Raw genomic sequence first — 15,920 nt, 5'->3', positions numbered from 1 at the left:
TGAATTCCCTGAAACTGAAAAAAAAAGTTATATGTATTTTTATGTTTTTCTAGTCAAAGTTAAATAGCTTTCGTTCAGTTCTCGAGTGGCCAGTAAATTTTCTCATCTTTAAGAAGTACTGGCCCCAATCCTATGATTGTTCTAAAAATCCAAATTTTGTCACACTTGTATGGCACCAGAGACCCAACTGTGGGGCCTAAGGTTGTTCAGGATTTATTTTTAGGGTTTTGAGGGTAGGTGAATATAAACTGGAAAATCCCTGTGAAATGTGTACTTCCTACAAAATAACTTCCTTGATTTTTTTCACTGATATTATTTTCAGGTTAACATTTTTGCAACTATTTATTTGCACTTCCCTAGACCTACAACAAGACAGTTTTGTAGTCATCAATTCAGAACAAAACAAAACTTTAAGAAATATATTAAAGAAAACAAGCCAGTAGAGTACCTTCTAACCCACACGGCAGCAGCCTCAGCAGGCTGAGCTCCACTTCCTCTCAGAGGGAGGCAGAGAATGGAGGGCTCTGGAGAGGGACTCGGCCAGAGAAACCAAGTGCAGCAAAAGCCTTGCCCCTCCTTGTGGGAACTGAGCAGAGGACCCAGCCTCATAGGGCATCAGTTTCCTCGTCTCTGAAATGGGGAAGGTCAAGTCTGCCTCATGGGAATCTAATGAGGACTCATTTACCAGGTACTTAGTCCCTGTACCCAGTGCTTTTTTTGTTATCTCAGTACAAATGTCCTCTATCGTTATCGCGTTAGAGAAAACAACTTCAGTTCACAGTGGAATTCACGAGATACCACTTACCTTTTCATTACCTCTTTTTGCTTCAATTCTTTTGAGTCGATACACTTACGTATTTCTCTACTTCTTTTTATTGTTCATTATTATCCTATCCCACCTGTTTTGCCCTTTCCAATCCCATAGCTTATTAATTATCAAATAATTTAAGAAAATACCAGAAGTGAAATTTGGAAAAGAGACCTCTTCCTCATTTTAAGATGTGTGGCTTCTGCATGGTCACCTGACATCTAACATTGTGGTTGACATCATATTTCTTGCTCTACTTGGGCTGCTTTTCTCTAAGTTACTCAACCGTTCACTACATTTCAGAACACTGATGCTCCTGAAAATCATTAAGCACCCCACTAGCATTCAAAAATAACTTTCTTTTTGCCGTAATATAAAGTCAAAAAGCATTGAAAGTAGTTCCAGCTTTATATTTTATTATTATTTTTGGCCCCCAAGTGAGCTGATAATATATTACTTTTACTCTGCTTTTATTGTTTGCAAAAGCTTTATTGTTTGCAGAGGGCTGTTGCATACAATAACTTATTCAGTGCAACAAACCTGAGAAGAGATTGTATCAGTCTTGAACCTTGTAGTTTTCAAGGGACAGGAAGGCCAATGTAAAATGGCTTAGCAAAAAAGGAAGGTTTTTGGCTCGTGTGCCTCAAAAGTCCAGGATTCAGGTACAGCTTGATCAGAGGCACAAAGAATATCACCAAAACTGTTTCTCACCACCTTTTGGGTCTGCCTTTTACTGTGTTCGCTTCATTCTCAGCCTGTATGTGGTAGTCGTTCCTAGCAGCTCCAGGCCCAAGGGAAAAGAGAGAGGGCCTCTTCCCAGGCCACCTGTAGGTCATGCATGTCTTTGTAGCTCATGAATTCTGCACTCTGATTGGCCTGGACTGGGTCACAGGCCCACTTCTGGAGTCAGGCATGGAAAAAGGCCTCCTGAAATGCGTGGATATTGGATGGACAGTGGGGACATGATTCTCCAGAAGAAAATCTGAGTATTATTATTTTTTTAAAAAAATACATTTTTATTGATTTCAGAGAGGAAGGGAGAGGGAGAGAGAGATAGAAACATCAATGATGAGAATCATTGATTGGTTGCTTCCTGTACACCCGCCAATGGGGTTCAAGCCTGCAACCCGGGCATGTGCCCTTGACTGGAATTGAACCTGGGATCCTCAGTCTGCAGGCCGATGCTCTATCCACTGAGCCAAATCAGCTAGGGCCTGAGTATTATTTTCAGGAAGTGAAGGATTGTCCACTACCAAGATATTACCATCCCTTTTTTATAGGTGAGGAAACTGATGATCAGAGAAGATAAGTGGCTTATCCAGATCTCACAGTGAGGTAGTGACCGAGAGGGAACTGGACCCATGGACGACTCAGTCCTGTGCTCTCTCTACAGCCCCATCTCTAACCACCACGGCAGTGACCCACCAGGCACAGTGGAGAACACTGCGCAGGGCCAGGCCTCTCAGCTCAGTGCTGCCCCTAGCTGCCTGTGCTGCCCTGGACACCTAGTCTCTGGGTCTCATTCTTCTCAGTCTGTGAACCAGAGACAATACCTGTCTGCCGAATACTCAGTAAGACGCCGATGAGATGTGGGCTAAAGGACTTTAATCATGTAAGTCCCCTACAAATGCAAGGCATCCTTTGCCTTCTTACAAACCCCATACGGTTTGTGTAGGTTTTGGGTTTTCTTTTTCAAATTTGTTTAGTTCTTTCCAGTTTCCAAAGTGTGTTTCATATACCTCACCGCATTTAAACTTCCCAAAGAACCCTGAGAGGTAGATGAGAAACCAACCATCAGGGGGTTGAGAAACTGTCTCTGGGACAAGCAATCAAGGAGTGCCATACCTTTTCCTCCACCCCCTCGCCGCTGGGCTTCACCTCCCACCCCCCAGGTGTTCATCTGATTTGATCAACTCTGGGTATAACATTCTCAGCAGATGTGATCATAAGGAATTCAGAAACAGTAATGATTAGAATATGACCTAAGACTATGTGTTCTAATATTCTGTGAATTACCTACTTTTAAAATATTCTGGTTGGGTTATTAATTATTTTTAATTGAATAAAACAGAATTAAAAGAAACTCATGTACATGACCATGAGTAGACTCAACTCTCTGAAAACAAGAGCTGAGAGTACACAGCATTACTGTATTAAGTACTACCGTGAGAAAAATCTTCACTAGCATTGAAGAGCTTTCTTCCCCTCCTCCCTTTATTGCCTTCATATTAGGCAGGATGTTCTGCAATCCTGGAAATAAGAGTTTGGTGGATTAGCTTCTAGCTGTGCTGTGGAGGCTCTAGGAGCCCCACACTGGCAGGCAGGGTGGTTGGGGTGAGCTATCACAGGGCACACACAGGGAGCTTGCAGTGACCAGCAGCCTGATATCATAGTCCCTAGGATGTGCCCCTCTCTATTTTAACCTAGATTAACGTGGATGTCCTAGGGCCTGCAGCCAGTTGCTTCAGCGTGGGCCCCAAGATTTTCCCAGCAGAAGCCTCGTTGGTCAGATGAACGTGGCATTGTCACCGTGCTGTTTGTTTATGTGGAATCAGGTCCCTGGAGGGTGGCAATAATAAATCACTTGCTTCACCAAGTTGTTTTCAAGGCAACATTGGTGAGTCCATGAAACAGTGCCTGACACACAGTCAGAGGTTGGCACACGGTAGCTGATCACATCTCTCCAAATGCCTGTTTCAGTCATCACTGACTCACTCTCCGTTAGCCACCCCCTCCAATCCAGCTCCCAGCCCATTTCTCTACTCCTTTTTACTGCAAACCCTTCAAAGGTGTTGTCTAGACCTGTGCTGGCCAACACTCCAGCCACTTTGCAAGTCAGAAATGATGTACTCCAAGTATAAAATGCATACCAGATTTCAAAGTCTTAGTATAAAATTCAAAATATCTTGATTTTTTAATTGATTACACATTATAATAATGATATTTAATATATTGAGTTAAATAATATGCATTATTGAATTTAATTTTACCAGTTTCCTCTTACTTTTGTAATGGGTCTGTATAAAACTTGAAGTTATATATACCATGCGTGATACATTTGTACTGGAGAGTTCTGGTTTCTACTTGCCTCTGCTTCACTCTTGAAACCATCCGAGTAGGCTTGGGTTCCAGCAGCTGACCAAAAACACCTTTTGTCAAGTCAACTTCTATGATCAGTTTTTACATCTAACCATTCAGCAGCGTTTGACACAAGTTGTCACTTTCAATGAAGCACTTTATTCTCTTGCCTCCAGGGACATCCTGTTATCTTGATGTTTCTCTTTCCTGCTGTCGGTTTCTCAGTCTCCTTTCCCGAATCCTCCTCATTCTCAACTTTTTTTTTTTTATTCGTCCAGACTCACTCCCTAGTGGAGCTCATTTTGACTGATGCCTTTAAATACCATCTCTGCTGATTTCCCAGCTTTGTGTCTGCAGCCCAGACCTCTCTCTGCCTGCAACCTGTATGTTAACTGCCTGCTCAGTCTCTCCATTTGGATGTCCAGGAGGACTCTTAACTTTTATTTACATACCTAAAATTGATTTCTTGGTTCCACTTCCCTGAGCCTGTACTTGCTGTTGTTTAAACCATAGATCTTGGAGTCATCCTTAACTTTTTTCTTCTTTCACCTCTTATATTCAACTAGAGACCCAGTGCATGAAATCGTGCGCGGGCAGGGTCTCTAGGCCTTGCCTGCAATCAGGGCCATCTTCCACCCGTTCACCAGTCCGCAGTCCCACCTCGCTGCGGCACCCACACCAGTTCCCCGTTCGCCATCTGGCGATCTATCGGAGCCTGCGGGCTGGGAGGAGGGACCAAGAGGTCGGCCATTCCTCCTGCTCACCAGTTCCCAGTCCCGCCCTACTGCCACCCGCCCTGGTTCCCCATGGTTCCCCGCTGGCCATCCAGCAATCGGAGCCTGTGGGCTGGGGGGAGGGACCAAGAGATGGTCAATGCACCTCATAGCGACTGGTCAATCAGTTGTTCTGATTGTTACGCCGTTATGGTCGCTGGCCTTTTATTTTATAGGATTGATCAGCACATTCTATTGGGTCTCCCTTCAAATTTTATTTCCAATCTAACCACTCCTCACCATCCCCAACCTCCCCTAAGACCCATCATCTCTGAGTGGACTATTGCAGTGGTCTCATCACTGGTCTCCCTACTTCCACCTTGTCTTTCTCCTGAACCCAAGGTAATCCTTTTTTTATTGATTTTTTTTTTTAGATGACATTGGTTAATAAAACTATATAGATTTCAGGTGTATAGTTCTGTAATACATCATCTGTATTGTATTGTGTGTTCACCACCCCAAGTTAAGGCTCCTTCCATCACCCTTTATCCCCACTTTACCCTCATCTATGTCCCCCCACCACCTTTTTCTCCGATATTCACCATCTTCTTGTCTGTGTTTATGAGCGTTTTCTTGTTTGCTTGTTCTTTGCTTAATCCCTTCATCTTTTCCACCCAACCCTGAATTCCCTCTCCCCTCTGACAGCTGTCAGTCCGTTTTCTATCCATGATTCTGTTTCTGTTTTGTTGGTTAGTTTATTTTGTTCATTAGATTCCACATATGAGTGAAATAATATGCTACTTGTTTTTCTCTGGCTGGCTTATTTCACCTAGCATAATAATCTCCAGGTCCATCCATGCTGTTGCAAAGGATAAGATTTCTTTCTTTTTTACATCTGAGTAGTATTTCATTGTGTAAATGTACCACTTCTTTTTATCCACTTGTCTACTGATGGACACTTAGGCTGCTTCCAGATCTTGGCTATAGTAAGTAAGGCTGCAGTGACATAAGGGTGAATATGCTCTTTCGAATTAATGTTTCAGGTTTCTTTAGATATATTCCCAGAAGTGGAATTGCTGGGTCAAATGGGAGTTCCATTTTTAGTTTTTTGAGGAAACACCATTCTGCTTTATACAGTGGATGCACTAGTCTGCATTCCCATCAACAGTGCACGAGGGTTCCCTTTTGTCCACATCCTCGCCAAGACTTGTCATTTCTTGATTTATTGATGATAGTCATTTGACAGGTGTGATGTGATATCTCTTTGTTGTTTTAATTTGCATTTCTCTGATGATTAGTGATGTTGAGTATCTTTTCATATGTCTATTGGCCATCTGTATGTACTCTTTGGAGGGGTGTCTATTCAGGTCCTTTGCCAATTTTTTAATTAGGTTGTTTGTCTTCCTGGTATTAAGTTGTATAAGTTCTTTATATATTTTAGATATGTACTGTCACTCAGTGATTTGTCTTTTCATTTTGTTGATGGTTTCTTTTGCTGTGCAAAAACTTTTTAGTTCGATGTAGTCCCATTTTCTTTACTTTTTCTTTTGTTTCACTTACCTGAGGTGATATATCAGAAGAAAATATTGCTATGAGAAATGTTCAAGATTTTATTGCCTATGTTTTCTTCTAGGATTTTTAGGGTTTCGAGTCTAATATTTAAGTCTTTAATCCATTTTTAGTCTTTAAACTATTCTTGTGTATGGTTTATGAAGGTGATCTACTTTTTCTTTGCATATATCTGTCCAATTTGCCCAACACCATTAATTGAATAGACTATCTTAACCCCATTGTATGTTTGTGTCTCCTTTGTCAAATATTAATTGACTATAACGGTATGGCTTTATTTCTGTGCTCTCTATTCTGTTTACCTATATGCCCATTTATATGCCAGTACCATGCTGTTTTGATTACATTGGTCTTGTAGTATAATTTGATATTAGGTAGTGTGATTCTTCCAACTTTGTTCTTCTTTCTCAAGATCACTGTTGCTGTTTGGGGTCTTTTGTAGTTCCATATAAATTTTTGGAATATTTGTTCTAGTTCTGTGAAGTGTACCATTGGTATCTTGACAGGAATTACACTGAATCTACAGATTGCTTTGGGTAGTATAAATATTTTAATGATGTTAATTCTTCCAATCAATGAATATGGCATATGCTTCCACTTATTTGTATCTTTCTCAGTTTCTTTTTTCAATATCCTATAATTTTCCAAGTATAGGTCTTTTATATCCTTGGTTAAATTTATTCGGTGTTTTGGGGTTTTTTTCTGAGGCAGTTGTAAATGAGATTGTTTTCTTAGCCAAGATAATCCTTTTAAAATATCTAGTCCATTTTCTTCTTGGAAACTTCCTCACAATAAAATATGCCATCCTTAAAAAAGCTATACACGATTTGCCACCCCCACTACCACTAATGTGCACGCGCGAACACACTTACCCCTCTTACCTGCTCTCTGACCCCTTCCTCTGATTTGCTTTCCTGTTTTCCCTGCTTCCAGGCACTCTTTGTCCTCACAGCATGAGTGTTCATGCTTCTCCCTGCCTGAAATGCCCTACCCCATATGTTTACCTGGCTTGTTCTCTCCACTTGGGTCTCTGGGTAAAGCTCACATTGTTACCTACCACCACCCTCCCTGACCACATCTAAAAGAGCACCCCACGAGAGGTTTATTCGCTTCCTAATGTCACCATCACCTAACATAGGCTTGTTTGTTTCTTATCTTCCCCGTTGGGAGGGTGTCTTCATGAGAGCAGGGCCGGTTTCTGTGGGCTGTGCCCTTTTCCACAGGGTCCTCACAGTGCCTGGTGCAGAGTTCAGTGGTTCTGCTGAACTCTGCTCAGTTATCCATTCCTGTTCCCTTTAGGACAGAAGTTTAATTCTGCTAGGCATCAGAATCACTGGGGCATTTTACTAAAATGTACTTGCCCTGACGTCACCCCCAGAGAGGTGAACACAGTGGATTCTGGGGGAAAACCCAGAACATTTTTTATCAAGCCCCCTAGTTGATTTTGATGTCTGAGGTAACTGGACCAGACTTGGCAAACGCTTTCTCATTGTACCAGTTTACATTTGTTACGTTTCTCTGCTCGGTTGAGTGTTGTTTCAAGTGAATCAGCAGTTCTTGAATTACCTAGGAACCTACATATAGATCTCTTAGCCCCACCCCAGATTTTGTGAATCAGAACTTCCAGGATGGATTCCGGGAATCTATTTTTTTGAAAACCTCTTAGTGCCTCCGATACTGAGTCTGCTAGCCAGTCTTTCACTAGCCTTTGGGAGCCCAGCTGTGTTTTATGGACTCCTCGAGGAGGTAATAAACTCAAGAGCAGGTGCTTTATGTCTTCTTAGGCCAGCTTCTCCCCCCTTCCCACGTTAATTCAACAGTGTTCTGTTCAAAAATAGTATTCGGTAAGTCAATGTGGAGTGAATGCCTGGATCTATCCACAGTTTCAACTTGCCTTTGTAACTTGAGTATCAACCAGTATTTATAACTACATTTCAACCTAGCTCGTGCTCGGACTAGAGGCAGGAAGTGAGTCTTAGTTGCCCAGTTCACCCTGGTGGGGCTGTCTTTGCAGTCCTTTCTGTCCAGAAATTTGAGAATGTGTTTCCCAGGTCAGACCAGACCGCACTGGAATAATGTCAGCCATGATCAGACTCAGATTCTAACCTACTGCACCTCCCCCTTGGACCTGTACTGGACACGTGTACCTCAGATTGCCTCCCTGGTCTCCAGAGCATCCCCAAGCAGGGGGCAAGGCCTGACCACTTGTCTGGAAGTCTACCTGGTCTGCTCAAGCTGCCAAAGAGGGTATGCCTAGATTAGATTCCTTCTGGGGCTGGTGGCCTTGCCCTAGGAATGACATTTGCAGAAGTTTATTCCTTGGCAGACTCAAAGCTAACTTCCAGGTTGTGAGGACTCATTTATGCAGGCCCAAAGAGGTCATCTTGGTTAACCTGTTTCTTAAATACCCATAGGGTGCTTTGGGTGGCCAACTGGTATCCTTTTTAATTACGTTGGTGTTTTTATGTATTCTTGGTAGAAGGTATCAGGGCAGAATCCAGAAAGGAGCAGTGTCATCCGGGGAGGCCTGAGAGGCACTTGAAACCCCAGCACACTGTCTGCACCTGAGAGTTTTGCCTCTGGATAAGCCATGGATTGCATTTTGATGCCAGATGGGAGAGGCTGTTAGTAATCAGGATGACTGGCCTGGGAAGTCCGGTTCCCAGGTGGTAGTGCTTCCTCTGGAGGACTTGTCTGGGGGGCACCAGGGCTGCGAGTTAGTGACAAAGGGAATGAATTGACCCTAGACATGCAAGAGTGAGAGCTTTCTAATGAGACCTGACAGTTCAAGGGCAGAAGGAGCCTAATCTTTTTCTCCCTGCCCACCCAGTCTTCATACAAATGTAAATATGCCTCCTTCAACAAATTGTCAAATGTGGTTTTAATTTGTGTGAGCCCGCCTTGCCTCTTTTCTTTCTTCTTTCTCTTTCCTTTTTTTTTTTGCAAAGGAAGACACAGGTTTTGCACTTTTTGAACTGGACATTTCCGTCTGTCACTCCCTCACTTTTTCTGTCGTCCTTTTTCTTTCAAGGACGTTTCCCCCATTGTTTGTCATCTGAGGATTTTGGGATGAGAGGGAATCGTCCTGTTTCTTTAAGAAGTTTTTGAAGTTCCCATAGGAAATACATAGTGCTTTTCAAACTAAGTTTTACAATAAACACATGAGAGTGTGATTGAAGCCAGTATGAAGCTCGAAGTGTCACGATCACGCATCCCACTCTCTGTGCTCCCCGCAGTATCCATTGTTGTTATTTATGACCCTGTCTGCCTTCCATTGTGGACTTCTTCCAGCCTTGGGGAATTTACATCATTCCTAATAGCAAAAGGCTTTCTGGTTCCCACAGAGTTGTTCAAAGCCTGACTCATGCTCCTTATGTTAATTGTTCAGCTCTGAAAATACAGCACTTACAGGGTGTGGTTGTAAGGGGAAAATCTACTGTACTTACAGGGCATGTTTAGAAGTGTTTCACACATAAATCTCAATCTCTCTCATTTAACTTTCAAACTGTAGTTCTTTTTGGTCAACTAGTAAGTCCTAGAAGGTGGGAAAGGGAGCAGTATCAAAATGCAGTATAATCCAAAAAGACCTGTAATAATTTGTTCACTAACTCTTAAAACTGATGTAAGTTGTACTGGATATGACTTTCGGTGACGCTGGTCCAGGTCTGAGACCATAGGCAGGGCAGTGATGGGATGTGGGACACCCAGGCATTCCACCAATGGCTCTCCCAGGCTCCCTGAGGCTGTCGTGGTTAATTCCAATGTAAGTCTAAAGCAAGGACCTCATGATAATTTACCAAAACTGTTCCTGTGACAGCAACATTTTATTGTGGAATTGGATGGAGAAGGGTACTTGGTGTCCCAGAAAATGAGAGAGGTTAATGCTTTGTCTGAATTATCTATTTGCTAACAAAAAGGAAACAATTCCAAAGTAGGAAACGAGTCCATATTGGTGAAGGTTGGGAGGTTTTCACACTTTATAATTGCTCCCTAATGATGCTTCTAGGGGAACATATAAGGATAGGTACACAGATACTCAATACTCTATGAATTATATAATGCCATAGTGATGCTGTTCATTTAAGAAAAACAAAACAAAACACTCCCAGTTTTTTTAGTAGCCAAGATTCTCAAACTCTAGTTTTTAAAGGACCGGTGTTAGAAGGCTTACCTCGTGATACATTCTTGAGTATTGCAAAGGCCATATTCTGTATTTTCATAACAAGAGGAAATGTGGGGAATTCTTGGTATAATCAGGTTCAGACCTCTGCACCACCAGGTCTCCCTGGAAGATCACAGCTGACAAACACGCTGCTGCCTGGCATCGTGGCTCTGGGCATCAGCATGATTTGGGCTCAGAGATACCGTGTATTGGCCAGGAGTCCCCAGATGGTTTGGAATCAACATTCTTTCCCTCACAGTCTTGTATGTTTGTGGTGCATATTAATGTATGAAGTGTGCGTGCTGAGAGCCCAAAAGAAGTGACAACTTAACAAAAAGTTCTAGATTTTAAAAAATTCAAATAGCCTAACACTAAGCAGTTTCATATAGTTCTCACAAAAATAAGTGTGTTCATTGGGAGGTTGAGAGTGTAACAGCTTTTTCTCATGTTCAGCTATTAGATTTCTGTTGGAACTTTTGTTATCTTTTGGAATAGACGGGAAGAGCTCTCCATGGAGCGTCTGGTTATTTTGCTGAGTGTGCAGAAGGGCCACTTCCTCCCAGTGCAAAGCGCAAGAGAAAAGCTCTGAAAGAAATGTAAGTCCAATGTGTTTCCTTTTCCTCGTGTTTGACTGTCCGTGTGTGTGAATACATAGCATGAAATGGAGAGTCCAACAAGAGTACATGGAACTTAATCACAGCCCTTGGCACCAAGCCTACCTTAAGTCACATACTTGTTCTTCCACCTTCCTGACTCCCTTTCTCCTGCTTTCTGGACAACAGGAACCAAAGCCTTGCTTCACAGGTGTGTTGCAAGGACTAATTAATTACAAGCGCTTTGAAGATGAAAAGCACCTGTTGGTGGTGTGTTTCATACAACTTTCAGAGTGACTACAGACAGATCTAAAAAATGCATTCCTTTTCTAAGATGCTTGTTCCGACCCTAACATAATTATCGTAATCCTCCTGCCCCAGAAAGCAACAGTATGAACATGAATCTATATATTTCTCTCCAGACTAAAGCTTAGCCAAAATAAATATTTTAGCTTCAATGTTTTGAGTTTGGTGGTTTAAGCAATTTCTTGCCATTCACAGACCTGCAAATATATGTTGAAGTCAGTCTCTAGTTTCTAAATTCTTCCCATGAAGCTTTTATTCTGCCCCTCAGAGTAATTTTCAACGTGTGAGATTTGCATTGTCTGCTTTAGAAAAGGTGCGTGTGTGCGTGTGTGTGTGTGTGTGTGTGTGTGTGTGTGTGTACACGCTCTTTTGTCTGCCTTGTTTCCATTCTCTATCCTTCCATACTCTCTGGAATTTCTTCCAGTGCATTTCAAGGTTTATTAACTGAATCCTGTTTCCAATGGTTAATGAACAAGCCTTGACACCAGCTAAATGGTGCTTATATTTGAGTAATACCTTGAAATGGCCTGAGAGAAATTCCACAAGATTATTTTACTTACAAAGAGAAATCGTGTGTGTCTATACGTGTATAAGCATGTTTTTGTGCACATACACATAGAGACACACATAAACACAACCTCTGCTTTGAATGTATTTGAGCATTTACTTAGGGGGAGGGAGGTCAATGTGTCAAATTGACCCTTAATATCTGAAATGAATACCTGTCTGCCTTCGTTAAAATATGAACTCCATCAATAACCCAGTGATCAGTAGATAAAGTGTTTCCTGGTGTGTCCCAGTGTATTGGAAAAGGTGAGGCTATTGCTTGGTCCAGTCCGCAGTCAAACATACACTTGGGGATTCTTCTAGATTTGCCGGGAGATAGGGAGAAGGGGGTGGTGCATGCCTGCCTTTTTCAGGCGTAGGAAATGTGGTAGGGGAATTTGGAGGAAACCATGCCATTACAGCATTACAAAACAAAGTCTTTTTTTTTTTTTTTTAGCATGAAAAGAGCTGAAACAAAAAGCAGCATCATGAGTAAATCACAGGGCAGCAGGGACATTGTGGGAACATCGAGTGACTCAGTGGTTGCAGAGATGGCAGTGAGAAGAGGTGACAGCCAGGCTTCCTCCAGTGCCTCTCTGGAGTCCTCAGGGCAAGCAAAGGATTGCACACAGGCAGCTGAGAGCCACTGGGGGCTCTCTGTTCAAAAGCTGGAACATGTTCATCAGACCCAGCCAGAGGACACCGGCAGCCAGCACAAACCTCATCCTGGGGCGTGGTTACAGACGGGGCTTCGAAGTGGGAGCGCTGTCTGGAGCTGTGAGTCAGCAGCACCGGGTCCAAAACAAAGTCCACGAGGGGCCCGAGCACAGCAGAAACGCAGGCCCCGCGGCTCTCCGCAGGGCTCCGACCACTGCAAGAGAGTTTCTCTTGGAAGTGATCGATTCCTCCCGCGAGAAATGAGAGCGGGAACAAGCGAGGCTGTCAGGGTTTTGCCAACATCAGAGCTGTCAGATCCGGGGTTACTTTTGAAAGAGGATTTGGCAAAAGCCACGTCTAATGAAGAGTTGCATGTTTTGGAAAATCTCTCCTCCAGACATCTTATGAAAAGTGAGCCAGGGAAGGCCGACCAAACCGGCTCAACCACCAACACTGAGAGATTAGCTACAATCCAGGGCAGCCCAGTCAAAAAAAGGAAGAAGTCCGAAAGAGGCCACTGACGTACTAAAGAGGATTGCAAAGTTGTGGTTGAGGGATATAGTGGCCAAACCTGCGAAAAATGAGAAGTATGTGTAGATGCTGTGATTTCAAAGGAATTAGAATGACTTTTTAAAAAAGAAAAATGTATTTTTGTTGGGGTTAGCTTTCAAAGAAGTCACCTCCAGGAGCCTATCTGCTTGTTCTAACAACATGGCTGCCTTCTCATCAAACTGTGTAACTGCCTTCAGAAAATTATTTTAATGATAAACATCCATTCACTTTGTCAGAGACAACCCCACTCCTGAAGAACTGCACGAAGCCCAGCCGGTGTGGCTCAGTGGTTAGGCATCGACCTATCACAGTTCAATTCCCAGTCAGGGCACATCCCTGGGTTGCCGGCTCAATGCTCAGTAAGGGGCGTGCAGGAGGCAGCTGATCAATGATTCTCTCTCATCATTGATGTTTCTATCCCTCTCTCCCTCTACCTTCCTCTCTGAAATCAATAAAAATATTTAAAGAAAAAAGAACGGCATGTCGGTACTGGGTGCAGTGTATCCTCCTGCTCCTTGGTTGAGTAGGGGGGCCGTGCAGGAGCAGGCTCGTGGCTCTCAGCAGCTAGTCCCGCGCCAGCATCATTGTCGGAAAATGTGTTAGAAACGCAGAGCTTGGGCCCCACCCCAGACCTACTGAGTGATTCTGAAACATGCTCAGTCCGGACCCACCATACTAATTGGAGACTCCCTAGCATTTCTTTCCACCAGCCTGGCGAGCATGGCCTCCTGCTCACCCGCTGGACCACATGTGGACACGTACACACTTGTAAAGCACCTGAACTCGGTGTGTGAGTCACTGTTCCTAGGTGTTATGGCTGCCACAGCACCTAGACAGCTGTCACCCTGAGAATCACAAGACCTTTCGCAGGTAGTTTGGTCCGGCGCTAGAAGACACGGCAGAGCCTTGTTCTTGCTTGTAGCTCAGGCCTATCCCTGCCCCTACCTCTAAGATTTTGGTTAGGTTCGGGATGGACTAGAACCCACAGGGAACTCCATGGCCAGAGTTTCCTGTTTCCCATTTGGAAGGTTTCACAGGCAGTTTAAATTTCAAAACAGGAGTCTTCGATTTGCAGTTGTACCCACTAAGGTCTCCAGTGGGCTGGCTGACAAGTTACGTAGTGACTCCTAGCCATGACTTATTTTGGATGGACACCTACTAAAGATTTTCTTAACTGAATTCATTCTAAAATAGGGTAGAAATCATCTTCAAAGCACCCAGCAACTACATCTTTTTTTCAGTTCAACATTGGGTGGTCCTTGGAAGTAGCCCCTCCCTAGTACCAAGCAGAATCAGTATATTCCCAAAAGTGTTGGAATTAGCAGAAAAAGCCCAACAAAATGTAAGAATATGGAAACAGACAGTGTAAGTCCATGCCTAAGACTAATCAGTGGTTTCTCTCAGTTCATTCTACCCTCCCCACGTCTCCTTCCCCACTTGTATAGGAGGGGAAGACTCACTAAGCAGCAACCATTTTCATGGTAGCATTTTCGGTCATGAAGTTCAGTCATGGTCACCACACCTGTCTATGGATATAGATGCTCTTCCTTTGATGTTCCAATCCCTGGCTGGAAACCTGTCCCCTTCCTGTGGTCCCAACCTCACCACCCTCCCTAGGAGCATGGCTCTGCCCGCTGGGATCTTTTCCTCTTCCCTCCTAGTTTATTTCCTCCCCCCAGTTAATTCCAATGAAAGGATTCTACAGGAGAAGAGGGAGCCCAGCAGAATGTGGACCACAGTGAGCAGATTCTGCTCATCAACAGGGGTACACTGCACAGAACGCACACCTGAGCACATGGTAGAGCGTGGATTTCTGTGGCCCACTGTGGGCCTCTCTCAGAGTGGCCAGGAAGCTAGGCCTGCTCTTCACTGAAGACAGAACCACAGTGTGTCATTGAGGGTTCTTAAACAGAAACAAGTATTGGGACAGTTTCATCAGAGGGGTCACCAATGACCAGGCGATAAGCCAAGAAACAGTAAGCTCCCTGGAACAGTCTAGAATAAAGACAGCCATTCTAGAACAGTAGCTTTAGAACTAGGAGATGTTTGAACCCGAAGCACCAGAAAAAGTTTGTATTGAGAAGTTTTTATTTCATTAGTTAATCCGGATCTGATGATTAAAGTCCATTCTTATACTTTTAATGATTTTCTTTAAAATCTTGGCTTTAGAGTTTGGTGTATTTGTGCAAATAATAGTTACTGTGATGCAAAAGGGAAAATGGCACCATTGGTGGCAGGCGGACATGGTCTTTCTCACTGCCATCGTGCACACGGGGTTTTAACAGGATTAATGGGCCCGGCCATCTCCGCTTCCGCACCTCGGCATGTATTTGGGGAGTTCTGCCTCTGAACATTTTTCTTCTACCTGTCTGAAACCCCCCTGGGCTCCTGTTACTAGAATGGCCATGTGATTCTTTGGATATTTGAAAGTACAAAAGGGAAAATGGCTGCCAGGTATTCTTGTTGCATATTAGGTGGGAAATGAAGAGTTCTCTATTGCTAGGAGTGGTGTGTGTTTTGATATTTGTAATAATCTTAGTAATTCAGCCACTGAAAATCTGAGACCCTGTCAGTATACTTAGTCAAAAAGGGACAAGTCCTTCAACCACTTACTTAATAACCCAGATTAAATGTGTGTGTGTGTGTGTGTGTGTGTGTGTGTGTGTGTGTGTATCCTATCTAATAAAGAGGGAATATGCTAATTGACCATCACTTCATCACAAAGATGGCTGTACCCACAGCTGAGGCCAAGTTCCCATAAGGAGCCTTAATGAGCAATCAGCAGGTACCTGAGGCTACGCCCTCCCCTGCCCCCGTGGGGCTTGACAGGGGACCTCAGGCCACACCTCCCACCCGGCAGGGCTTGACGGGATCTCAGGCCGCGCCCCCCCCCCCCCCCACCATCCAGCAGGGCTTGACAGGGGACCTCAAGGTGC

At 43.7% G+C, this 15,920-nt stretch overlaps 1 protein-coding gene across 1 annotated transcript in view; it reads left to right on the top strand.

Moving 5' to 3' along the window:
* SLX4IP (SLX4 interacting protein) overlaps positions 1 to 14,647 on the top strand; it is a 206,436-nt gene extending 191,789 nt beyond the window's left edge. The window contains exons 7-8 of the mRNA XM_079784896.1: positions 10,826 to 10,926; positions 12,233 to 14,647. Of these exons, the coding sequence (XP_079641022.1) occupies positions 10,826 to 10,926; positions 12,233 to 12,953 (822 nt within the window). The 3' untranslated portion in view covers positions 12,954 to 14,647. The remainder of the gene's footprint in view (positions 1 to 10,825; positions 10,927 to 12,232) is intronic.
* Positions 14,648 to 15,920: the final 1,273 nt, after the last annotated feature.

Source organism: Cnephaeus nilssonii, assembly GCF_951640355.1.
Source record: "Cnephaeus nilssonii genome assembly, chromosome: 11".
NCBI lineage: Eukaryota > Metazoa > Chordata > Mammalia > Chiroptera > Vespertilionidae > Cnephaeus > Cnephaeus nilssonii.
The sequence above is the reverse complement of the archived record's forward strand: the minus strand, read 5'-3'. Positions and strand labels throughout refer to the sequence as shown.